This window comes from Sapajus apella, unplaced genomic scaffold, assembly GCF_009761245.1.
Source record: "Sapajus apella isolate SASKATOON/1434 unplaced genomic scaffold, GSC_monkey_1.0 scaffold23, whole genome shotgun sequence".
NCBI classification, from domain to species: domain Eukaryota; kingdom Metazoa; phylum Chordata; class Mammalia; order Primates; family Cebidae; genus Sapajus; species Sapajus apella.
In genome coordinates, this window is record NW_022436963.1 from 6,428,653 (window position 1) to 6,455,578 (window position 26,926).

At 42.3% G+C, this 26,926-nt stretch overlaps 1 protein-coding gene across 9 annotated transcripts in view; it reads left to right on the forward strand.

The window, feature by feature from the left end:
* The window catches only part of CACNA2D3 (calcium voltage-gated channel auxiliary subunit alpha2delta 3), a 933,834-nt gene that overhangs the window by 857,537 nt on the left and 49,371 nt on the right, over positions 1-26,926 (forward strand). For all 9 annotated transcript variants that reach the window (XR_004272347.1, XR_004272353.1, XR_004272348.1 and 6 more), the window contains 4 exons: positions 11,780-11,855; positions 14,789-14,841; positions 16,262-16,317; positions 25,430-25,541. Coding sequence is in view for 2 of the 9 variants with exons in the window: in XM_032289508.1 (XP_032145399.1) it covers positions 11,780-11,855; positions 14,789-14,841; positions 16,262-16,317; positions 25,430-25,541 (297 nt within the window). In the remaining 7 variants the exon portion in view is untranslated. The remainder of the gene's footprint in view (positions 1-11,779; positions 11,856-14,788; positions 14,842-16,261; positions 16,318-25,429; positions 25,542-26,926) is intronic.

The window sequence follows — 26,926 nt, forward strand, 5'->3', positions numbered from 1 at the left end:
CCCCAGGGAGACGTAGTTTGGGGGGGCCCGAATTTCCGCCTTTCCCCCCCCCCCGGGAAAAAAAAAAAAAACCCTTCCTAAAAAAAAAAAAAAAAAAAAAAAAGAAGGCATCAGGTTGAGCATGAGATTCTCCACTGTGTGGCCATGGACAGTGTCTTCAGCCTTTCTGAGCCTCAATTTCTTCACCAAAATAGGGACCTCAGTGGATTTTCGGAGAGTTAACTAAAATATATTAAAATGCTTTTTAAATTGCAAACAGGAGATAAGATTACCTTTTGAGTTGAGTTTCATAGGTCTGAGTTCTTCTTATTTTCTAATTTTCTCCTGTTTTGTTTTGTTTGTCTTTTTATCACTAATAATCCCCAAAGGATAGTTACTGCGTAGCAGTTACCTTTATAGCACAGTGTTGGGGTGGATTCATGGACTTGAACTCTCTTGTGTGTTAGCGTCTCCTGGGGACCTTTAAAAATACTCCTAAGTTTAAGCTTCAGCCCAAGAAACTTACATGAAGTTTGTTTGGAGTTGGAGCCCAGGCACCTGTGTTCTTTAAAAGCTTCTCTGTGATTCTCATGTGCAGCCAGCATCAAGATACCAGGTTAAAACATGGTACCAATCTAGCTGCTATGCTCCTAGGAGTCGTCTGATTGCAGCAAAATAGGACTAAAATAATTATTCATATATCTACAAGTGACAGATAAATGGAATAATATGTGAATAACTGAGGTGTCCCCAGCTTGAAGATACACATGTGCCTACAGCCTGTCCCCCGGCCCCCAGCATGGGCGCTCAGTCTCCTATCTGGATGTATTCCACTGTGACCAGGGGGAGATCCCTGCAGATCACAATCAGCTGGCACAAATGGATGGTATCACAAAGCAGAGGGTCCTCTCTGATCCAGGACTTCTACCTCCCTCTGTTTCCTCTGTCCTTCCTCTTCTTTTTAGACTTCTAAGCAATGTCTGAATCCATCTCTTCCTAGAGGGAAGAGCCCCCAGCCCATCTTTCTGAGGTCTACTTCTTGGATTACATTTTTGTTCCTGCATCCTTCCCTTAGGGTGTGAAGGGAGGGGCCCCCACCTTCAGTGCCTTGATGGTGCTTATATTAGTCCGTTCTCACACTGCTATAAAGAAATACCTGAACAACAGGAAAAAGAAAGAAAAAAGAAATACCTGAGACTGGGCAATTTGCAAAGAAATGAGATTTAATTGACTCAAGGCTCCACAGACTGTACAGGAAGCATGGCCGGGGAGGCCTCAGGAAACTTACAATCCTGGTGGATAGTGAAGGGGAAGCAGGAGGAAGAGGGAGGAGGGGATGTGCTACACACTTTTAAACAATGAGACCTCATGAGCACTCACTCATTATCACAAGAGCAGCACCAAAGGGGGACATCTGCCCCCGTGATCCAATCACTTCCCACCAGGCTCCACCTCCAGCACTGGGGATTACAGTTAAACAGGAGATTTGGGTGGGGACAGATCCAAACTATATCAGCACTTTACTCTCTCAGAGGCCCTGGGGGGCACTCGAACTAGTATGCTGTGGCAAAACACTAAGCATATAGACAGCAAGAATAACTCTCTGAGTTAAACTCAGGTAGGGCACCTCGCTCCAGCAAAATACCTAGTAGATTGCTAGTAAGACATGAAAAACAAAGGCTCTTCCACACTCTTCCAATTCCTCTCCTTCATTCCCCCTGTAAGTAATGTGATACATGTCACCTGAGTTCCATGGAGCTGGGCTCCAACCTGGACAGACGTGCCTTTTGTTAGATAAGTGGCACAAATATGACTTTTAGGATACTTGAGCCAGGGAGACTGAAGGGAAAGTTGAAATGAATTCAACATGGAGCCCAAGGAAAAAGGAATAGCATTCAAAAAACAGGAAAAGAAAGAAATCTTCACTGAAGGATGAAAATGTAGCTGTTATCAAATATACAGAACTGAGGGTTTGCCCTGGGTGTTTTGCTTTTCCTTGTGGTTTCTGGAAAGGTCAAAGGCTCTTCCCTTGTTCCTTGTCTGTGTGATTCTGCTCGAGACCAGAAAGACCAAGGGGGCACACCTGGCCCTTGGCTTGCTGGGAATGGACTGCTTTCAAATAATTTGTTTTTGTGTTTGCTTTTGAGCCGCCAATAGTACTTCTCTTTCATGGCCGTTGTGTTATCTGTCCCAATCTCTTTTTTTTTTTGGTTGCGACTGCTGGGGGGGGGGGGGGTGTGTGTGTGTGTGTGTGTGTGTGTGTGTGTGTGTGTGTGTTGTTTTGCTTGGTTTTTCTTGTTTGTTTTTCTGCTGTGCTTGGTATAACACACTTGAGCTTTTACCCCTCCACGTCCATTCATATTTTCCCCTTGGGATCTGGAAAATGTCCTTGTCACTGCACCCCGCAAATACTCATTAACATGGCTGGCTTGTTTGGAATTCCCTGTGGTGGCAGCTTCTGCTATTTAAATCACCTTTCTAAAAGATGACACATCTAAGTCGAATCCAAGACCCAGGCAATTTCTACTCCTGTCTCTGTACAGTGGGACTGGGAGCTTTCCCTGTCTTTGATAATCACATTACATTTCAGCGAGTGCCCTGGCCTTGGAGTGTAGAGTGTTAAGGGAGAATTCTGTTATGTTTGGATGGCTGCTTGCCTTTAATGCCGACGGCCCCGCTGATGTCTGATACTCAACAACCCGCGTAATGACTGTAATGGCTTCTTGGCTTCCTGCTGACCTGACCATGTCCACAGAAGTATGCTTTGTCAGAGGTGGCATTGAAGGGAACAAGTAGACAGATTGGCTTGGACAAATGTGTTTCTGGGCCAAACTTTCTGGAATGCAAGGACATGGAGTTTCCAACAGGCCACTCTTTAAAATTTGAAAGCTGCTGCTTGAGTATCCCCAATAACAGCAACTGCCCTCATCTTCATTACCATGCAGTCTGTCTCATTGATTGAATGCCAACTGTGGGCAAGGCATTATTCCATGAGGTTAACATGCATTACCTTGTTTACTCCCCCTCACAATCCCTGAAGTAACTATTATTATTTGCGTTCGACAAATAAGAGACTAGAAGTGGAGGCTCCCAGCAACTTGTCAAGCTCTCCCACAGGCATGAGTGAGAAGATGGATTTTGAGCTCATGTCAGATTTCAGAGCATGTTCTCCTGATCACCATTCATGTTTTCTCCATAGTTGGAGCAGACTAGCAAACTTTCTACAAAGCTTTTTCTTTTTACATTCATCTTTGTTCTGCCTTAAGAGATAGTCAAACAAAGTCGTTCTTTCATTCTTGTTTTTTTTAGGTGGAGTTTTGCTCTTGTCACTCAGGCTAGAGTGCAGTAGTGTGATGTTGGCTCACTTCAACCTCTGCCTCCATCTCCTGAGTAGCTGGGATTACAGGTGCCCACCACCACACCCAGCTGATTCTTGTATTTTTAGTAGAACAGGGTTTTGCCATGTTGCTTAGGCTGGTCTCGAACTCCTGACCTCTGGTGATCTGCCTGCCTCAGCCTCCCAAAGTGCTGAGATTACATATGTGAACCACTGCACCTGGCCGAAAAAAGTCTTTTAGTCAAACTTGGAGTCCAGTATATTACTTAGGACTTGGTCCAGCTACAAATAACAGAAAAATCCAAATTAACAGGGACTTAATGAACATAGGAGGTTTTTTCCCTCTCTTATGGTAAGGAAGTCTGAAAATACAAATTTGGGACCTTCATGTTACAGACCCAGGACCACAACTTTTTCTTCCACCTTTCTCCAAGATGGCTTTTAAGCTCAAGGTTACCTCATGGTTCAATGTAGTTGCTGAGCCCCAGCCATCACATCTGCAATTCAGGATTGCAAAAGAGGAGTTCAGGGAGGTCCAAAAGCTCCAAAAGGCCAAGTTTCCAATTACTTCATTAATATTTCTTTTAAGAAATGCTTTAAATAAGCTCTTTAATATGTTAAGCAGTCTCCCATACTATACTTCTGCTTATGCACTCGGCCTCACCTCACTACAAAGGAACCCGGGAAATGTGCATGTTGAAAAGTCAGAGTTCTGCTCACCAAAAGAGGAGAAGAGATATTGGAAAACTATTGATAATCTCTACCATATCCAGCATGTCTCAGTTTGCTTCAAACCGTACGAGCCCTCTGGCTTCCTCTGATAACCACTCTGGAAATCCTTGAGCAGTGGGGCTGTATTCATAGCTCTTAGTGTCTCCCCCACCCCCACATGCCCAATGCAGTCCTGAACACACATGGTCATCGCCACCCTCTAACCACCTCTCCATGTGCCTGCCTGACCCCAGACAATGAGAGTAGGAACACTCAATAACACCTGTTGGGTTTTACTAATAATGATCATGACAGCAGCAATACCGACACTCAGAGGTACTGACGTCTATTAAGCCTCAGTGACGTGCCCCACACTGTGCCAGGTGTAGTGCAGGCATCACTGTGGTGCCGTTGCTGTGAAATGTAGACCTGGCTTCACAAATGTGTCAGAGCCCAAGGACGCTCCCCCAGAATCAGCTCTCTTGCTTCCAATGGGTTTTGCATTAACTTATTCCCAAAGCAGAATTCAGCTTTTTCCTTCTAAGGAGGCAAAAGAAATTTAATATTTTCTATATGGAATTAATTGTGATTCCATTTTCCCTTTTAGTTTGACAAGTGAAGCTAATTTTCATGGAAGGGGCTATGTGAATGGACAAAGCAGCTGGCAGCTAAGCGCGTTTAGTGGGCACCCACGAATTTGATCCCTTGCCCCAGGAGCAAAGCAAATGCGGTTGGTAGAGCAGCTTCTGCTCTGAGTGGGGACAGGGACTGTCTTGATGCTGGAAGGTTGTTGGTCTCCTCAGGCCACCTTCTTTCAGAGGACTCTTTTTTTCTCGGCTCTGGTGCACTCACACTTATTTATCAAATCAGTGTTGCTCTTCAAGACAGTGGGAAGCTCTTTTCATCCTTGAGGTTTACAGGTGGCACCTCCTATTTAGTGAGTCCTGAAAGGACCCCTGAATATGTCCAGATTGGTACTAGGCCCTGGGAGGATGTGTCTGGGTTTTAAAGTTCAGTTCTTGCCTCCAAGTTACTAACAGTTGAGAGGGGAAGAAACAAATACAAGAAAATGCAAGGGAGGTATATCACATTCTAAAATCATGGCTTTCAAACCTGTTTGCCTGTTATAATTCCCGGGGGAGCTTAAAAAATAACTAAACCAGATCCCCATCCCAGACCAATGAAATATTGCGGATGGGAGCTGAGATGTCAAGGTATCATCATATATAAAAATCGACTTTGGCCTCGCTCAGTGACTGATGCCTATAATCCCAGTACTTTGGGAGGCCAAGGTGGGAGGATTGCTTGAGCTCAGGAGTTCAAGACCAGCTTGGGCAACATAGTGTGAGACCTCATATCTACAAAATAAAAAAATTAGCTGGGTGTGGTGGCATGTACCTGTTGTCCTAGGTATCCAGGAGGCTGAGGCAGGAGGATTGCTTGAACTGAGGAGTTAGAGGCTGCAGTGAGCTATGATCATGCCACTGCACTGAAGCACTGGTGACAGAATAACACCCCATCTCAAAAAAAAAAAAAAAATTGAAGTTCCCCAGATGATTCTAAAGGGCAGCCAAAGTTGAGAATCACTGTTTTAAACAAATGCCGTTGTGATGCCTTAGAAATTGGGAGTGAATTTACATCCCATTTTCCAGATTCTTCTGATAAAGTCTCATCCCCATGGGATCCCTGTGGAGCAAGATATCCCTTGGGAATTCATGTTTGGGAAGCAGTTTAAATGTGCAGTGCTCAACTATGAGACCTGGACCGATAATCTAGCCCCTTCACTTACTAGTGTGCTAATAATCTTGGACCTGTGACTTCATCTGTCTGAGACTTAGTTTCCCCTCCTATAAAATATAACCATCAGAGATGATGTCAACACTGCTGACAGGAAGTAAATCAATTCTTTTTTTTTTTTTTTTTTTTTTTGAGATGGAGTCTTGCTCTATCACCCACACCCAGGCTGGAGTGCAGTGACACAGTCTCAGTTCACTGCAACCTCTGCCTCCTGGGTTCAAGCAATTCTTGTGTCTTAGCTTGCTGATTAGTTAGGACTACAGGTGCATGCCACCATGCTCAGCTAATTTGTATTTTTAATAGTGATGGGGTTTTGCCCTGCTGGGCAGGCTGATGAGATTAATATCTCAGTAGCTACACCTTTGTTTCTCTTTATATTATCAGCACCTGTTGAAGAAAGGGGTTGATTTGGTGCCTACAGACCCTCTGCTTAATCTTACCAAATGGGTGATGCTTTCTCACTGCTCCCCATTCAGTGTTTAGCAGTGAACCCTGAGAGGTCCTGGTAGCCCGTGTGAGGTTTATTCTTGGCTAATGATGGGTGCTCATTAGTTCAACTTGTTTGACTAATCTCCAGTTGGAGCACTCAAAGGCAGTAGGACCAGGGGTTCCTAAATTCAGTGACTCTGCTGTATTAGAGACACTGCACTGATCTTAACAGCGCCATTTCTGCAAGAAGTTGCTGTGGGATGAGATGGTGAGTAATACAAGCAGAAGACAAGGGAGAGCACATTTTGGGTGTTCTCTTGTCACTCCTATCAAGAGGTTAAGCTTTCTACTTTCCTGGCTTTCTGAGATGTAAGAATAAGGGCTTCCCATGGCTACAGACTCTTTGTTAAGCATTTCTCTGTTCCTGTCCCATGCCTCTTCAATTGTAAGTTGAAAGCTGCCCCCAGAGGACACATTTTACAGTACAACAAATAATACATATTTTCACATGCTACCTTAGTGAGTCATTTTGCTTCTCAGGCTTTTCTATTAGGAATTGCTTAATTATGTCCCATGATGGGTCTCTATGTCAAATGCCTCCCTTTTCCTGTTTTTAGGGCTGTGTTTGCAAAATTAAGCTGTTTCAAGATTGTGTTAGGCCAGTTGTTTAGCCAAAGTGAGCTAATTTCAGTGAATCATTACAGGAAAATTACCTGGTGTCATGGTACATAGTAGGTGTTTAATAAGTGTTGAGCCCTACAGTTGCTAACCAGCCTAAATTGGCTGAGCTTATGCTGTTAAAATGCAGCCTGCTAATTCTTAGAGCAAATATTTTTCTTGGTCAGGATTTTTGTCTAGTTGGAAAAGAACAGTATCAGCAAAATGGCTTTAAACATGTCCTAATGTCATGAGTTTGTCGTCCAAGGCTCTACCCAGCATGGGTGCAGGGCTACCAGGGTTTGTTTGTGTTGTTCTGAGCTGCTGCTTCAGAGGCCCTATCTGCCTTGTGTCAAAGTTTAAAGTTTCAAAGTTCCACCCATCTGTGTGGGCACAGAGTGATAGTAATGATAAGTCGGTTGGAGTGGCCTAGCGGTGATGTCATGGGGATTAAGGCATGTTATCTGTAATAACAATACACCCCCACTGCTGCGTACTGCAGCACACAGCACCAGTCTTGGGCTGGGCATGATTCTCAGAGCTGATTTTAGAGTCAAATGAGGGCAGGCAATTATCATGTTCTTTAACTATAATCAGCCTAACAGGATACAGGTAGCCACAAAACGTAGTTATTTAAAACAGTAACAAAATCACTTCAAAAAGGGTAATAATCTGGAAGTCTCTTTCTGCAGCATCTAGTTCAAGCAGTCCAAGTGTAGAGAAGACAGGGAAGATTTATTTTGTAGCCTCCTCAATGGCAATAGTATCAGGAAAGCCTTCTTCTGAAATAAAGGAATGGGGACAAGGGGAGGGACAGCATTAGGACAAATACCTAATGTACACCGGGCTTTAAACCTAGATGACGAGATGATAGGTATATCAAATCAGCATGGCACATGTATTCTTATGTAACAAGCCTGCATGTTCTGCACATGTATCCTAGAACTTAAAGTAATAGTTAAAAAATAAATAAATAAAAGACAGGAACGTTGGCCTGGGGGCTGCCCCACAGCAATTTACTTTAGCCCCAACATGTAAACTAGAGCCTTTGAAAAGGATCCAAGGAGAACCCTGAGCTTCCTGCCATCTGTCTGTCAGAGTAGTTATTATGAAAAGAGGCATTCACAAGTACAGCCAACTGGTCCACTCTGGCTTGGTGACTCCTCGTCAACCCTTCAGCTTGTGTTGAAAGTTGATTCTGGACATTGGTTATGAGACCCTATCTTTGACAGCATTTCCTGTGACGTGCCAATCAGACCCTAAGCTGGGGAACAGGTCTGAAGTCTAAGCATTTCTTAGAATCTGTCAGAGCCTGCTTCTGAGCAGAAGGCAAAAGGAGGTGGATTCAGCTTGGCCCCCTACTAAATCTGGCTCTTTCACCAATGATCTATGTGAACTTGGGCATATTTATTTAGGCTGGCTAAGACTTGGTTTTCCCCCTGTAAAATGGAGATGATTGTAATCTATCTTATAGGGATGTGTTTAGAGGAGTACCTGGCTTATGGTTGCTAAACAGAGTTCAGTAGACATCAGCTGTGGTTATCATCGCCCTCGGCTGAGAAGCCCAGGGACAGAAGTTCCTGCATCATCTCTTGGAAACACCAGCACAGCTTCTGAGGGTGTCCTTGTATTGCAGTAGAAAGCATGGATTTTACTCTGCATTGTCTGGGCCAATGAGCTAAGAAAACCAGGAGGCTTGTTCATCTTTCAGCCAGCTGGGAATGCTTGTGTCAATTCCCATTGTATTAAACACCAGTCCATTAGTAGTAGTGGCAATGAAAAGATACTAACAGTTATAATAGCACCTATTGCCTGTCTCTTGTTGAATACTTCCTATATACCAGGCACTGGGCTGAATGCAATACAGAGATAAGTGTCTTTAACCCTGTGACCATCCTATAAGGTAGCCATTATTCTCACCATTTCACAGATAGGAAACTGAGGCACCAACAGGGTTAAAAGGACATTACTATAAGTGGATGAGTTAGGATTTGAGCTCAGGTATCACTGACTTCAGAGGTGGCATTTGCACTATGTCACACTGCCTTCCCTTGAGCCTTTGGGAACAGTGCAGCTTTAAGAGCCCAAGTCTAACAAAGAATAAAATCAGTCCTCTGTTGTAAGGTTCTTAACAAGGCTAACACACTTAGAGCATATTTTAGTGTACTTCTACACAGCTAGCTGTTTAGACTCAGAATGTTTCTGTAGTTGTTTAATAAGTCAGGAAACAAAGCCTTTGAAGAGAATCAGCAACCTGTTCAAGAATGCACCCTGAATATACAGCAGGACCAACTTTGAAACCACGGCCGTCCTGCATCCATGGCTGTGAGACCCCGAGCACATACATGTTCCTGTGAACATGCCTCTCGCCTGGCTCTGGCACGTGTTTTACCTGTAGACACAGCGTTGGGCAGTGGGAAAAGGATAAGTCAATACCAATTCTTGCCAAATGCTAGAAAGCCCTTGCAGGGGTACCTGTAGAAATCTCCTGAGTCAGGATGGAGATGGTGGCATGGCAGGCCAGTCAGGGACCAATTAGAGTTGTCCATTGTGGTCTGCAGCTGATTCTGTGACATATCCTGGGTTAATGCTGGGGCTGTGTCAATGGTGAGAGCATTTCTGTGAGAAGCTGGTGTGGAGGCATCCCCAAGCCTAATTCTTGGCTGCTTTATGATCTTCATTTATGTTTGTATAAACAAAGCTTCAAAGCTTTTTGCTTGCGTCTCTGTAAGGAAAAATGCCAGAGGACAGTGAAGAAATATTCTGGTGAAGAACAGACCTAGAGGACTGGCTACGTGACCACGGCTATCCCCTTGGGCTTTACTGCCAGTGTGCTGCTGGTTAGGAGCTGGTTTTCATCTTCCATTTAGTCAAATGTGGCTGGTTTTCGGCTTGGTGTCCACAGATGACTTTGTTTAATCCATTTATCAGTAATGTCCATAACTTACTGTCCAGAAAAGGAGGCCCCCACCTCACATTTTGCAGTTGACCCCTTTGTTCTCAGCTGTGTCATCATCTATTTAACATTCATGCAATCAGGCAATCATCTATGCATTCACCCTTTGAAAACTGAACGCCTTCTGTATGCTGGGTGCTGCACTAGGTGCTAGAGGTGGGTGTGAAACACAGCCAACACCAATCCTGCTGCATGGAGCTTTCACATTCAGAGGTCTTTCCAAGCACAGCAGTAAGTGCACTCAACATTAAGCGTTGTACTATTCTAGAAAGGAATTCCTGTGGGGAGAATTTCATCCAGTCATGTAGAAGAACATGTATTAAAGTGTTTAAAATATCATCTGGCCATTGTTATGTAACTCAGGCAGGACTTTAAGTGTCTGTCCTTTGGGCTGCTAGGCATGGTGGGAGGGGATGCCGAAGGCAAGGGTGGGAATGCAAGACTCCTTTAGCTATAACTTTCAAGTATGGGATAAGGTGCTCATGCCATTTAAATACCGGAACCTGTGCAGGGACAAACCTGTGCCCCCGAAGGTTTGCTGAAAATGAACTGACAAAGGGTAGATTAATAGGAAAAAAAGGCATACAAAATTTATTTTAATATGGACAACATGGGGCAATCATAGCAGAATAGTTACCCAGTAACCCAATAGGCTTAAACACCCTTCTTCACAGAGGGAGGAGAGAATGGGAAATATGGCTACTTGAGGGATAATACATGATTTTTGTGGGGGAAGCGATTGGGCCTGCTGCTCAGACAATGGTTAGCAAATAATTTCATTGGAAATGGAACTGGATGGAGAGCTGACAGTGGGTTGGGGGAAGATGTTTGTCTGGGCTCTAGGTGCAGTGTTTAATTTTCAGTCTCTTCCACTGTGATATGAGTTTTAATCTTCACTGGTGAATGAAATGTCAGGAAAGGCCATTGTATTCCGCTTTGCCAGTCTGGGTTTTTAGGTAGATAAGGGAACTTCAGAGAACAAGCTCATCCTGTGGTTAGGGAGAGACAGAGCATTAAGAGACTGTGGATGTGAGGGAGTCAGGGAGGAAGCTCGGAGAGACCTTCAGACTGCGTCATGGCAAAGCACCATATTTTGGAGTAATGGGTTCCAACACATGGAGTTGGGTTTCTGGGTCCCAACACATGCTACATACAGAAATTGCCATTCACCTTTTCTTTGTAAAATCGTTGATGAGGAATTAAAATATAGTGAAGAATGTTAAAGTAAAACATTTTTGCAACTGAATAAAGGTCATAATTGGGATGAAAGCTATACTTCTATCTCCAATGTAGAAAAAAAATGTGTACTTTGTTTTGGTTCCATAAGCTATGCTGTTTTCAAAATAATACACATTCACTCTTATGGTGGTGACAATAAGTAGTAGTGATGGCAATTAGTGAGCCAGCTGGTTTCCCACACATTGTCAATGCATAGGGCTTATCTTGGTCCAGACCTGTTTCCTGGTGCTTGAGAAACACAGAATTCTGCCATTTTTTATCATCCCAAAGTGGCTCTTCTTAGTTCTCCTCCACCCTGGAGACATGGCCCAAATAAATTCCATCCGAAGCTTGGAATCCAGTTCGGAATAGCACGTTCCCTTTGGAATATCTTGCTCAATGCAGACCATCCTTCTTCAGACCAAATGACTGTTTCATCAAGTTACATGGATCCTCATACCCCTCTACCCTTCCCAATACCTTCATTCTCTTTGTTCTTCAAATTCCAAGTGATAAGATGTGCCTCCAGCCCTGGTCTTTGCTGGGCTCCTTGTTCATCATCCATGTTAGGTCTCCATGGTGTTTGTCACTGTTGCACTTGGTGATAGTGACTGCTCACCTTGTAGTACATAGCATCATGTGGCCCCCATGTTTCCTCATTTAGTGAAGCTCCCTTCCATTTTTTTTTCCTGTAGAATTACCCTTTATGACTACCAAGCCATGTGTAGAGCCAACAAGGAAAGCAGCGATGGTGCCCATGGCCTCCTGGATGTAAGTACTATGCTGTCACCCAGAAAAACAACTGCACATTTCTGTCTTTCTCCCTATGTGAGTGTTATCTTCCTCTCTGGAGTAATCAAGTTTATCTTTTTGCAAAATCATGAACATCTTGACTTTACTCATTAAAAAAACAAAAAACAAAAAAAACACTTCAGATCAGGCACGGTGGCTCACGCCTGTAATCCCAGCACTTTGGGAGGCCAAAGGTGACCGGATCACTTGGGTCAGGAGCTCGAGACCAGCCTGGCCGACATGCTGAAACCCCGTCTCTACTAAAAGTACAAAACTTAGCCAGGCATGGTGGTGTGCACCTATAATCTCAGCTACTTAGGAGGCTGAGGCAGGATAACTGCTTGAACCCAAGAGGCGGAGGTTGCAGTGAACCGAGATCATGCCACTACACTCCAGCCTGGGCAACAAAGTGAGACTCCCTCTCAAAAAAACAAAAATAGAATAAAAAACACTGCTGTTTCAATTCAATTCAAATCCAGTGTTTATATGAATGGAAAACAGGTCTAAAGTCTTTGATGGGTTGATGCAGCAGCCTCCTTTTGATGGATAGAAAAAGGGAGAAGTTCTGTTAATTCTCTCATTTGTATATAAAAGAACTTGGTTTTGTTCAACAGAACTTTTCCTTTGAGTTTGTAATAGAATTGTGAGCTTGTGCCCAAGTCCCATTTGGATCACAGATGTTCCCACTCCGCTAATCATCCCACCGTGTTTCAGCATCATTTTCCCTGGAGCTGATTCCTTGCTGATGTCACAGATCAATCAGCACAGCTACTGTACCACTAAAAACTGGTTTTCATATGGCCAGAAATTAACAGTTATCATTAATTTACTCCCAAATTAAAAATACAATTTACAATGCATAGACAATGTAAATGTGGTCAGCAATACCTAAAAACACAGAAAAAAAAAAACCAGATATAGTGTACCTCTAGATAGCCTGTCATACGCATTTAAATATAACCCTTACAATGTTACTGTTTTGTAAATACCAAAAATTAACCTAAAATTTGGTTTGAAACACAACATTTAAAAGCCATTTTGGTTTTAAAATATATGCACTTTCTAATTTACAGATGTAAGATCTCACAAGAGGATTATTTAAAAACCAAATAATTAACACGGTTCTCCTACACTGAGGGAGCAAGAAATGATTCAGAGCTGGCAAATTACTGAGAGGCAACTAAAGAGTTGAATTTTTGAAAAACAGCTTTTTAGTGAGACGCACTATGTCTTTCTAAACCCAACTCCCCTAACCTTAGCAAGAATGTTTCCAGACACAAAACATTCCTAAGATATGTTTTCATCATTAGGTTTAAAAGCTCAGTGGCTTTACGCTTTTGAATGGAAATGTGCATGTAAAATTTTTAATGTCGTATTTGCATAATCCCTTCATTTACTCATATATTGAGTCAGTGCCTGGCGCAGAATGCCTTAGTGCCTTCCCCTGGCCTCAGAATGAGCTGCTCCTGCCACTTCCCACTTTCCCCCAAACCTCTAAAGCTTCCTGAATCCTTGTATTCATTCTCTCCTACCCCTGACCCGCACTACCCATCCCAGCAGGTACAAGGACGCAACATTGTACCATGGTCTGACTCTCCCAGTCTTTTTGAAAGCAAGATGATTATTTTTCAAGCCATGAAATGTAATGGCAAAACCGCAGGACTGCAAAGTGTGGTTTCGGGAAACTGTGAAAAGTTCACATCCTTATCTGACCCTATTCCTGGGGGCTCAGAATCCTGTGATGCAAGGAACGAGGTGGAAGCACTCAGTCAAATCAGAGCAAGAGATACCCCAAGTCTGCAATCTGGGTGGGCTGGGAAGAGCTCACTTTTGTTGTTGTTCTGCTCATTTACTCTCTGGCCAGATTGGGAAAGTTTTGAGAATGATTGGGGGCATATAAATTTGTTCTTGTTTCATTTAAAACTGGAGAATTCCTCCATTCTCAGTTCTAGTTCTTATAATTAAAATGCTCAGAAGGTGGGATTAGGCAGCTGTAGCTGCAGAAGCCAGGATTTGGCATGCATTTCAGTTCTCTGATATCTAAAGGCAACCACAAAAGGTTCTGGGATTCTCCTAGACCTGACATCTGGAGCCCAGAGCCCAGGATTTGCCAGTGTCATTGCTCGTCTCTCAAGTCCGCCCACCATTCACATAACTGGCATACCTAGGTACAAAGAATCAACTGAGGGGAAGACTTGGTATTTTCTAGGATTCAGGAAATCGAATTATCCACACAGGAAATATCACAGAGTAAACAATCTAACTGCTTTTTTTTAATTAAAATATTCTGAAATAAAGATTAGGCTTTCAATGCCTTCTTTTATAGAGTGAAGGGGATTTTCAGCAAGGATAAAATCACATGTTTATATGGTTATCATTTTTTTCAAGTCCAAATATGTAAGTGTGAGAAAAGGCAGCTTAAATCCTGCATAATTCATGGAAGGCATTAAAATCAGGTGTATGCAATTTTTGCTTATTTTAATAAACGACACACCGTGGTGGAGAACAGGGAATCACCTTTCCAAGAGGCTCCCCTATGAATTACCATTTGAAATTAGTTATATGATTCCAGCCCCCTCAGCATTAAGCTTCAAAATATTAGCCCCTAGAGGGTAAAGTTTTAAGCAACCGGTGCTGAACTTCCTTTTTCCTCCCACTGATAACCCTTGTATTAGATCAGGTTTATTTTACTTATAAATCACATCTCACTAGAGTAGAGTTCAAAGTTTTAAAATGTTAGTTTTAGGATACAGTATCCAATAATTTTCTTCCCGTAGCTAGAACGCCACTGTTTTTTAACATGATATCAATCTCTCTAGAAGAATAACATTGTCCTGAAGTAAAGCCCTAAATTAAACTACAGATTTTATGTGCAGTGTATTGTTTTTAACTAACCGAATTCTTCTTTTCAGCCTTACCATGCCTTCCTCTCTGCAGTAAAATGGATAATGACGGAACTTGTCTTGTAAGTAAAATTTGCTGCATTTTTTGAAAAGTGTTAATATTTCCCTTTTTGTATCATAAAGTGAATTAAGAGATTGTGAGTTATACTTTCAATAGCCATTAAATTCCTAGTTCTCTGAGATAACCTCATTGAACATCTCAAAATATTGAACACAGAGACGAAAAAAATGATCTTTTAGTAAGTGATTCATGATCACCCCTTATGCTGTTATGTCACTGTTTAGCAGACTAAAGGTTTGCAGTACACAACCAAATTTACTTATTGTGGTTACTGTTCAATTTTGCATGGATGTCTGGCTGCTTTTAATGCCGCCTGGGTGGGCTGTGGTCAGAAGAACACACTGCTGTGACTGTCCACCATGCTACTTGGGCTGTCTTGGCCTGTGCAGGCATGGGTACCTGTGAGATTGTCAGCTAGGGCTAGGGGCTTTCTCAGGTGTGACTTAACTGTTTATTCTGTCAAACTATAGTCTTGTTCGGAGGTGTTTGTTGCGTCTATAACCTAGGTAACATGAAATGGCACAAAGATGAAACTCTTAACTTTCAGACTAGATATTGGACACATTACAGAAACAATTTGATGAATAGTCACTGTCCTCTTAATTTAATGTAACCTATATTAATTTAAGAATGTTTGTGAATTCAAATGGGAAGTAAATTCTCCATACACACATGAGGCAGAGGCAGCACATTAACAGATAATACTGGGATTTTGATTGAGAGAGAGCTGCTAGGAAAAGTAGCCATAAGCCTGAAAAACAAACGACTGAATTTTGATCTCTCCTCATCCATTTGGAGGATAATTTATATTATTTTCGTATTCTTTATCAGACATTGAGAAATGTTGATTTTATGAAGTTGCATTATGACATAATTTCATAAAGAGAAGTCTATTCCACCTCCCTACACACACACACACACACACACACACACACACACACACACACACACGGAGGGGGCTGAAACAAGTTCGAGTCACAGTATTCATTTTGAAAGCATCTTTTATTACTACAGATCATGGTCTTGGTAGAAGAGAATATTCCATTTGTACTTCTGAACTAAGGGAGGAGAACTTCTTTAGAAAATGGCTTTTTACTGTGGAATCAAATTAGATTATATCAGGACTGAATAACTGGTCAACAATAACTGGAAAAGTATTTCAGCCTATACAGCAGATTATCCCTCATCTAGGAATCTTTGAGTCTAGGTAAACCTGACTTTGGGGATGAAATCGCCTTTCACAAGAAAGATAAAGCCCAGTAAAACTTCAGTGGTAACTCAGCCAAATGTGTTGATGTCTCCAAATTGTGATGTTGTTCCTTCAAATGAGGTAAACGATGCTAAAGAATACAGAATGTCACTGTTCTGTGATATGGGCATGGATGGCGAAGTAACACTGGGTTTTTCCACAATCTGTTTAGGTTCCTGGTGGAATTTAACCTCTGCAGTTGGTGGCACTCCGATATGACAGCTAAAGGTGAGCAGCAACTGGTTTCTGTTTCTCAGCTTGGAGGGATAAGTGCTGGGTTCACTGGCTACTTTTCATTAGGGATGTGCTGGCTTACAGAAAATGCCCCAGAACAAAGTGGTGATTTTTCAGCTCTCTCAGTAAAAAGCCACCCTTTGTTGTGTTAAGCACTGTGCTATCCAGTCTGACACAGAATTCCACAGGCTTTCATGTTGAATGTACATCTTGAGCTGTTTCCTTAACTAAGGCTTTGAGGTCATACATTGCACAGGTAAACTCTTCAGAAAGCTCATGGGCAATGCTGAAATAGAAAGGAGACAGACACATTGCCTATGTCTCAGGCTAAATGAATGATTAGCCGTTCTGTTTTTGTTTTCACAGTTACCATCGTAGAACATAAATCTGATCACATTACTCTCCCTTCTCAGATACCTTAAGTGATTTGAAGAGGGTGTAATTGGTAGAGACTCTTAGAGGCATGGTTTGTGGCATTAGATCCGTATAGGTTTCAGTCCCAGCTCAGAGGTTAGCCTTGGGCGTGTCAGTTGATCTGTCTCCAAGGCTCAGTTTCCCTATGCTAAGCACAATGGGAGAAGTAATATCTGTCTCTTGGGGGGGGGGGGGAGAGAGAGAGAGAGAGAGAGAGAGAGAGGGAGGGAGTGAGTGTGTGTGTGTTTAATGCTATGAGAAATTATGTTACATGCTGACCACAGTGACTGGACCATCATAAGTCCTCAAAAATTAGTAGCAGTACTGCATGCTCTCACATATAAGTGGGAGCTAAACACTGAGAACACTTGGACACAAACAAGGGAACAACACACACTGGGGCCTACTTGAGGGTGGAGAGTGGGGGTGGGAGGAGGATGAGGATGGAAAAACTACCTATTGGGTACTATGCTCACTACCAGGATGATGAAATAATCTGTATACCAAACCCTGGAGACATGCAATTGACCCATTTAAAAAAGCTGCACATGTACCCTCCACACCTAAAATAAAAGTTGGAGAGAAAATAAATAAAAGAAACAGTATCTGTAATTATAACCGTGATGACACTGTGACCATGACAGTGATGATGATCACCTACAAATCCAGTGATCCTTCATGAACACTGGCTACAGCCGCCTGCCCCAGGCCTGCCCAGTCACATGCTATTTCTCAGATACACTCTTTCTTTGCTTCCTTCATTCATTCATGGTCTTTTTCCTACCGGGGAGGCCAGGGACTAGTAGGCTATTACCATTCTTGTTATTTCTAACTATCTTCTTTAAAAAAAGAGATTAATTAGTAATGTATCAGCATTTCCCCAGGTGCTGGATCTATTTCAATCTAACACTCCTTTTCCTTTCCCTTAAGATCCCAGTCTGTTGGCTGGGCGTAGTAGCTCAAGCCTGTAATCCCAGCACTTAGGGAGGCTGAGGCGGGTGGATCACCTGAGGTCTGGAGTTCAAGACCAGCCTGACCAACATGGTGAACCCCTCTCTCAACTAAAAATACAAAAAATTTATCTGGGTGTGGTGGCATGCACCTGTAATCCCAGCTACTTTGGGAGGCTGAGGGAGGAGAATCGCTTGAACCTGGGAGGCGGAGGTTGCAGTGAGCCAAGATCGCACCACTGCACTTTTGGTGCTCCAGCCTGGGCGACAAGAGCTAAACTCTATCTCAAAAAAATAAAAATAAAAAAATTAAAAATCCCAGTCTGTGAGGATTTCCTCAGCTCCCTCAGGCAGAATGAACATTTTCTTCTTGTTTCTGCCCCAGTCAGGTCATGTGTTATCCCATCTCTTCTTTGCCATTATTGCCTCACTGTGTGTTTTACGCTAACCTAGGATTTATTGATGGTAGGAGCTGTGTCTTAACCATTGTTCTCTCTTAATACCTAACTCATGCTGAGCATACAGTAGGTGCTTTATCTTTGCTGATTCAATACCCTAACAAATCTTTCTGGTGCTAGGCGTGACCATTAGAGTCGCTGTAGTCATAGCTTTGTAACTTACAAATAGACTCATTTTGCCTGAATCCAGAAACTGTCTGGTTTCTGGTTAGAGCATGATATGGAGCAGCATCTGCTGAGTGCCGCTCCTGCTGATGCCTGCATAGCTTGCTCTCTGATGACTGGGAACCTAATCCATGCTTGTCCAGGCTTGGCTCTGCCCTGGGAGGCTGACAGCCCAGTGGAGCAGGGTCCCTGTGCTCTCCTTTCATCTACACACACACACATTGTCCTGGTGACCCCCCGGGCTTGGACCCAATTCTTGCTCCTCCCTGCTGGATTGGGTTCTGAGTGACAGTGAATGCCCAAATCCCACTTATAGAAATTCAGCCTGAGGACAAAACCTGGATGGAAACAAAGGTTTCTATGATACGATGATCATCACCAGGGAATTTATAATTGCAAATACTGGTAACTTTTTAAATGTCTAAGAATTAGGCCATTTTAAGATAAAATTACAACCCAGAAATCACTGTGTTTCTGAAAACTCTTTGATGAAATTTAAAAATGCTTATAACAAAACAAGAGAAAACCCAAGATACAAAACTGTATATATACAAAAACACATAAAATGGTGGGAAGAAGGAGATGTGGAGCTAATTAGGGTCAGCAGTTGGTATGAAAAATAAGGAGTCGATAAACAGACACCAAAATATGAGTTAGGAAAAGACTACTGTCATGTCCCCAAAAGGAAATCTTACCTGTAGTGTCAACTTGCTTTTACTAAAATTGCACATGATTTCCAAAAAGAAAGATGAAGAGGAACCTATGAAATGGGCACTTGGTTATCTTTTACCATTTGCTTTTCTTATTTGACTCTTCCACAGTTTTACTAATAGGAGTGAAAAAAAAGATTAAGAAAATCAATAGAGGCCAAGAAAATGGGTTGCAAGTTGACTAAATGGCCGCTCTCTCTGCGGCACCAGTGATCTGGAGACAAATCCCCTCTTCCTCCAAATCAGGCTGTGAGCTCTCGGAGGCGGAGCAGCATTGGAACCTAGTGACTAGGAACCCTGGGTAGCCTTTCTCTGCTGCTTGATTCTTGCTTGCTGTGAGGTTCTGGGAAAGTCATTTGGTCTCTCTGGACTTTGGTTTCATTTGTCAACAGAGGAAACAATAGATAAAACGTGGCTGTGAGAGGTGAACCCAGCAATGCCTCCCAAGACCATGTGCCAGTCTTCCCTGCGTGGCGGATTTTAGGCACTCAGGTTTTAGGTGGTGGTGTTTTTTTTTACCATTTGATTATTTCTTAGGAGTGTTCACAGGGCTGAGGGCAGTAGGTGTGTTGTTTTCAGTGGTTTACTTTTTGGCGTTCTTCATACCGAGGGAAGACGTTCCCTTCTCTTCACGTCTGCATTCACTCCCACCTCCCTCATCCTCACCTTGACCTGTTTCCCTTCTTCGTGACCTGCCCCCACAGACATCTAGACATACTCTTATTTTGGTCCTACAGATTCTAGAGTTTTTATTGCATGCCAGTCACTGTGATCTTTCCCTAGGACAGTGGTATTTCAAATGGGGACAGTTTTGCCTCCCAGGGGAATGACTGGAGACATTTTTGCTGTCATAGCATGGGGGAGGAGGGTTCTTATTAGAATCTGGCAGGTAGAGGCCAGGTGTGCAGCTAAACATCCTGCCACAGAAAGGACAGCCCCCATCACAAAGAATTATCCCACTCAAAATATCAATAGTGCCACTGTTGAGAAACTCTGGCCTAGACCGAGGGGTGCAGAGTAGGGGACAGTGACTAAGGGAGCAAGGTACAATCTCTGCACCCCTGATGCTGAGAGACACTTGTGAAGGCTCCCATTCTGCAGTTTCCCCAACCCCACCCCAGCTGGACTAAAAGCCGTCAAATTTTTAGCTGAAAGGAATAATATGGTGTGTTAGTTCTCTCTTTTCTGTTTTATGGAGCTTTGTAAAAAGGACCCTTAATAGATAATTTCAGCATGTCCTCTGACTCCATTGCCAGACTGTGAGACCGCCTTTCCAAAGACTACAGAGAGACCGTGTCACATAATTGCATCACTGATGCATGGTGTGCTGAAGTGCAAGTGCCTTGCCATTTCCGGAGAGCTGGCACGTAGGTTGTCTTCAGATCTGTTCAGCGTACCTGAGGGGTGGGGACTGCTAGAATTTGCCACCAAGCCTCTCTCAAGTACCTAAGTCAGACAGCTAAGAGGCAGTGGAGTCAGAACTAAGTCAAGACCTCCCTCAGCTAATGATGACAGCGAGAGCCACAGCTACTGCACTGGAATTGTGGCATTCCAGCCAGCAGCCCCTCTGCTGGGCATCACTATGACTTTTTCCATTTTACGGATAAAAAAATGAAAGTAAGCAGAGGTGAATTCGCTCATCCACAGGATTGCTGTCATTGGGATGTCTTATTAAATGTAAATATAAATCCCAGACCCGGTGTGAGGAGGGAAATGTTTCAGGCACCATATGCTATTGACTTGCAAGGTTTCTTCATTCTAAATTTACCATTCCCTCACTAGATAAAGACTCTGAGCTAAGGCACATATCTTCGTTTTAGCTAAAAATGGAATCCATAATTACACTGTTTATCTGCTCCATTTCCTTAATGAAGGGGACTGTGGAAGCCCATTTCTGCTTGATTATCACAAAGGTATCATTTTGGTGAATTTGCACAAAGAGAACAGAGCTTGCTGGCACCCGGTTGTGAGTGGGGGTGCATTCACAAAAACAAAAGAAGAGGAAGGCTTTTCACATGGGAAATCTGTTCATTCCCAATTGTCTGCACATAATTACTGTGAACCCAAGTCAGTTATTCTCATCAGGGACATTTGTTGCTAAGGAAAAATTGAAGAAATTTAATTGTGCAGATGCTTCCTTGGATGCTTCATTGTGAGTGAGTGATAGGTCATGGTGACATTGGCGTAACTGGGATAGGAGGCACAGCAGTGTGGGCTCCAGGATATGAGGGGCCAGACTCACATCTGAGGACCCCATTACCCACTGCAGTGGGACCTTGGGCAAGTATCTTTGTTTCTGAGCTTTAGTTTCTTCATCTGCGCAATGGGACAGCAGCAAGGACTTGCTTATTCTGTGGTGATGAGGATTTTGCCCATGCTAAGGGCCTAGCATGTGTTTTGGCATGTAGTAAGTGCATAGTGAAGACTGATGGTGAAGGTGGTGGTGGTTTGCTGCATAAGTTGATGACTGCGATGAGTCACTCTCTGTGGGACCCATGGCAGGCTGTGTCTGCTTTTGGAACCTTTTTTTTCCTTCTGGAAAACAAAGGAATCAACCAAACCAAGCTCAGTGATCCTTGAATACCTAGTTTTGTAAGATGTGAGCTCTGAATGCCTAAGAGTAAATAGTATCCGACAGAGCCGGGCGCGGTGACTCATGCCTGTAATCCCAGCACTTAGGAGGCCGAGGTGGGCAGATCACTGAGGCCAGGAGTTCAAGACCAGCCTGATCAACATGGTAAAACCCCTGCCTCTGCTAAAAATACAAAAGATCTAACCAAGCATGGTGGTGCATGCCTGTAATCCCAGCTACTTGGGAGGCTGAGGCAGAAGAATTGTTGGGACCCAGGAGGCTGAGCTTGAGTGAGCTGAGATCACACCACTGTACTCCAGGCTGGGCGACAAGGCGAGATTCTGTCCGAAATTTTAGCAACAACAACAAAAACGGTATTCAATAAACTGCAAGCAGTCACAGTGATCGGTTTGAAATCCCATAGATAGTTAGTAGTCATGGCACATATATGTGGTGTTTTCCATAGCATTCTAGACAAAGTAAGGTCTAGCCATGTTATTTAAATTAAATGTGGCCATGGTTTTATACGATAATTCACGTTTCCCGAAAGCACATAAATCTTTCAGCCAATCTATAGTCATGCTGCACATAGACCCAATGGTTTATCACTGTATCGGCATGGAGTACCCTACAATTGCCAAAGGAAAAAGAATTCCATCTCCAGAAAGGATCAGAGCCAAATGAGTCTCACCCTTGAGAGTGCTGGACTCATTCCTTTTTTAACTGGGCCCAGACAGTTAGAATTAGAGATGGTGCAATTATCAGGCTTATTCAAATCACGTGTGCTGCCTATCTCAGCCTGACCCAGAGACCTTTCTTTTTTTTTTTTCCATTGGCCAAACTTCACAGAGCAGTTAAACGTATACATGCTGGAGCCAGACAGCCCAAGGTCAAATTCTGGTTCTGCCACATACTCAGTGGATGAATCTGGGCTATTTACTCTCGTCCTCTTTCCCCCATTCACCATCTGCAAAACAGATAACAACTGTTCATACCTCATAGTTTATTTTTTAATTTTGTCATGTTTTATCATTAAATAAATTAATACATACAAAGCAGGACAGCATCTGGAGCACAGCAATTTCTTCATAAATTTAGCTGTTATGCCATCATTAGGTTTTTATATTCCGTTTGCATGCTTGTGCCATGCCCACTTATGACCTAAGCTATTGTACACTTAAATTTTTATTTCAAGGGACTCACTTTTTGAAATTCAAATAATTTAAATATGAAAAGGAAGTTTTATAAACTGAAAACCAGAATGACTTGCCATACAGAGAAATCAGTTGTAAAAATGAGAACCATGAAAATAAAAAGTGTTACCAAATTGTAGCCAGATCCGATGAGCTTTGTGTTTGGCCTCTTCAGCCTGAATGGAGAGGAGAGCAAATGAAAGAAAGAAGTGAAAAAGACAGAAAGGTGGTAGAAACGCCCTACAACCAAACAAAGATGGCCTCCTTACAAAACAGAGGCACTGAGAAGATGAGAAGAGAATGATGTTCCCACCATGTGCCTCTCCTGTGTTGTCACTATTGGGCCTGGAGTGCCTAAAACTCACCTTACCCTCCGCCTGAAAGGCAAGAAGGAAATGTGTCATAAGGGACGGAGATTCTCACATTTTTGGGTCCATTTTATTCTATTTTATTTGTTTGGAAACACTATTCAGGAGGGTCATTCTTGTATTCAGCAGGCATTTAATGTTGCCTCCAATGGGCTAGCATCGTGGGGACAGAGGGACAGTGTCTGGAACCTGGTCTTTCTGGAGAATGACTACCAGCACCATACCATCAGTGGAGTCAGGAGTCAGAGAGGCAGCCATTTTCTTGCCTTTTCTACCAAAAAGTGACGGCTCAAAAAGCCTGACTCCGTGAAATAGCCCGAGTGCAGCAGGAGTCGTGGTGGCAGTAACGGCACACACTTGAGCAGCACTCACAGAGTGCCAGCTGCGGTCCATGTAATTCATTTGATTCTCAAACAAACACATGAGTTTCGTACTGCTATTGCCATTTTGCAGATGTGAACATTAAGGTGTAGAAAGGTTAAAAGCTCGTCTGCTGTCACACAGCAGTGGCAGGATTCACTGCCTGGAATTGGTGCTTTTAGCTACTACATAACTAGCCAGCTTCTGGCCTGTGGATGGTAACACTTGCTAATGACTAGCATTTCGTGAAGGCTGTGTGTATGCATGTAGGTGGGCAAACGTGTGCATGCTTCACTCTGTTTAGAGCTGTACATGCTTTTGTTCATGTATTCCTCAGAGTGATCCCGTGAGGTTACTCTAGGCATTTCCCCGTAATGTCCAGTTAAGTGACCAATTACTGAAAATTCTATATTCTGACTAAAAGGGCTGATGAAGAGTCTACTTCCTTTTGTTTTAAATAACAGAGATTACAGTGCATTGTTCTCCAACCCCAAATCCCCAACCAATTTCCTCGAAATAATTAAAGCTCAGTGAAAAGCCTACATAAAAGAAACCATCATGTTAGGATACTACAAATGCTTAGAATGGTTTCCTGATCACCCCACAACTGTTTGGTTGTTACCCAGCAGTTGTTTTGCGTGCAGTAGCACTGACGGCTCGCTTAGTGCAGCAGCAGCCCCCACGGGCAGTGGACAAAACATCTCCCCGTAGTTCTGCCCACCAGCCAGTTATATTTGGAATGTAGCATGAGACTTTGTCCACACATAGATTTGTTAAAATCCTACTGAGTTTTGAAATTGTAAATGTAAATAACATGTATATATATATATATATACATATATATATATATTTTTTTTTCCTACAAAAAACAATAACTGAAGGCTTTGTACAAAGTTTGGTATTGGAAGCCTGTAAGCATTCTCTTGGGGAAATGTTAGCACGTAGACCTCCTGGGAAGAGTACCTGTGCTACTAGCATTCCCATTTTATAGCTGAGAATACTGAGGATTAGCTAGAAGTAGCAGAGCAGGGAGTCATACTCCAAACTTCTTTTACTTCAGAGCCTTCACCCTTAACCACTAAGCTATAGTGTCTATCATTATTTTGATCATTTTAATATCACAATGGCTTCATTAGAATGTTACATTTATTTTTGTTGTTATTATCATTATTTGAAATTTACTTAACACTTGTTATGTTCCAGGTACTGTGCTAAGTACTCAACATACATTGTTTCATTTACTTCTCACATCAACCTCTGATAGAACATTATTATCCTCAATTTGCAAGTAAGAAAACTGAGACCTAGAGAGGTTTTGGATCTTGCCCACTGGACAATCAACTGCCAAGCCTTTACCGAGCACCTACTATGTGCTCATCCACATACCAGGGTTCTTGAGTGCTTTAAAATTGACATGTTATATTATTGGACAAAGAGCTTCATAATAGTAGGATTTGGTTCATGGCTGTGCTTCAAAGACATTACGTATTTTACTATTTCATATTTCAATTTTCTTTCTATAATAAAACCATGTAATTGTATCATGACCTTTGTCTCACCCTAAATAATATGGTATAACTTACATTTTATACATTTATTCATATATACATATGTGTCGTTGCTGTTTGAGTAAGTCTGAGGTCAGACACCCGGTGACTGATGTTGTCCCAGAAAGTAGAATTCTTGTGATGCATAAATGATAGCTGATGAAGCCAACACAACTGTTGGAGGAATTATAGCTTATAGAGTTGCTTGGCAGATGAAATCACTTGACTAATTAGAAAATAATGCATTATGCCGTGCCAGAAAAATCACAGAGCAGCAGAAGCTGTGTTCTGAGTTGCTGTGGGCTGCCAGTCACAGTATTGAGCCTGTGCCTAGCATTTTTTACCTTTTTTCCCCCCGCATTCCTACAGCCCAGAAATTGAAACAGACCCTGGAGCCTTGTGATACTGAATATCCAGCATTTGTCTCTGAGCGCACCATCAAGGAGACCACAGGGAATATTGCTTGTGAAGACTGCTCCAAGTAAGCCATCCCCCGACCCCCTAACCCACTACACCTTTCTGCTCAGCACAGAACTTTCCCCATAGGTCTGTGTGACTGGCAAGCAGTTACACCAATGGAAAACATGGCTGCCCTCTTGTGTAAGGAAGTATTTCTATCAGCTTGGAAGGAATACCACTTGGCTTTATAAGATATTCTAGACATTGGGAAGCATTCAGTATGCATGAAAATACATCCTGCAGTAGGAGAAATATAGGTCAGTTTGTTGATGTTTGGTGAAAGCCCTAATTGGTGCTCTCTCAGTTGACAGTTGGCAATTTGAACTGCATGTTCAAGAATGTCCTTATGTATCTTAATCGAAGGCACAAGCCTTCAGGATTTACCCAAATCTGATGTATTGGAAATGTTTCTTGGTGGTCGAATATGCATTTCCCTGATTACTAATGAGGTTGAGCCTCTTTTAATGGTTTTATTGGTTATTTGGGGTTTCTGACCTCTTTATTCCAATTGGGCAGTTCCCAACTGGGTGTTTGGATGTATTCTTATTGATTTGAGTGTTCTTTGTATTTCAGATACTATTTCTTTACAATCATATGCATTGTATGTGGGTCCTTCTATTTCATGATTTGACATTTACACATGCTTTTTTTTTTTTTTTTTTTTTAAAGAGACGGGGCCTTACTATGTTGCCTGGGCTGGTCTCAAACTCCTGGGCTCAAGCAATCCTCCTGTCTCAGCCTCCCAAGTAGCTGGGACAAACAGGCACAAAATGCATAGAAATTTTCTTTTTTCTTTTTTTTCTTTAAATAAGTTTACTCATGGGCTGAGTTCCCATCTACGTGCAGATCTGTTTCCAGATTTTAAGATTCGTTAATACTTATCTATCAGTACCATGTCTCTTTAATTATTATAGCTTTGTAATATGACTTGGTATTTAGGAGAACAACCTTCTTATTCTAAGTTTTCGTAATTATTCTTGGCTAGTTACTCTTGCATACTAATTTTGGAGCTAGCTTGTTAATTTTCATGAATTCTGATAGGGTTTTGATTAAAATTGCTATATGTTATAGATCAATTTAAAGATAACTGCTTTTTTTTAAATAATATTGGACTTCCCATTAATAAACTAAGTACGTCTCTTTATTTACATGCCTTTTTGTGCCTTTTAATACAATTTTATAACTTATTTGTAAATATTTATAACTACACAGCCCATAGTTTTTCCATTATAAACATTATATATTTAAAACTATTTTTCTAATTTGTAATTACTAGTATATGAACCTATCACTGATTTCTGTATATTGAAAATTGCATCCAACACACTGCTGAATGCTCTTTGAGATCAAATTGTTTGTGATCTTGGACTATCTATGGATGCTCTTGGACTTTTTGCATAGACAGTA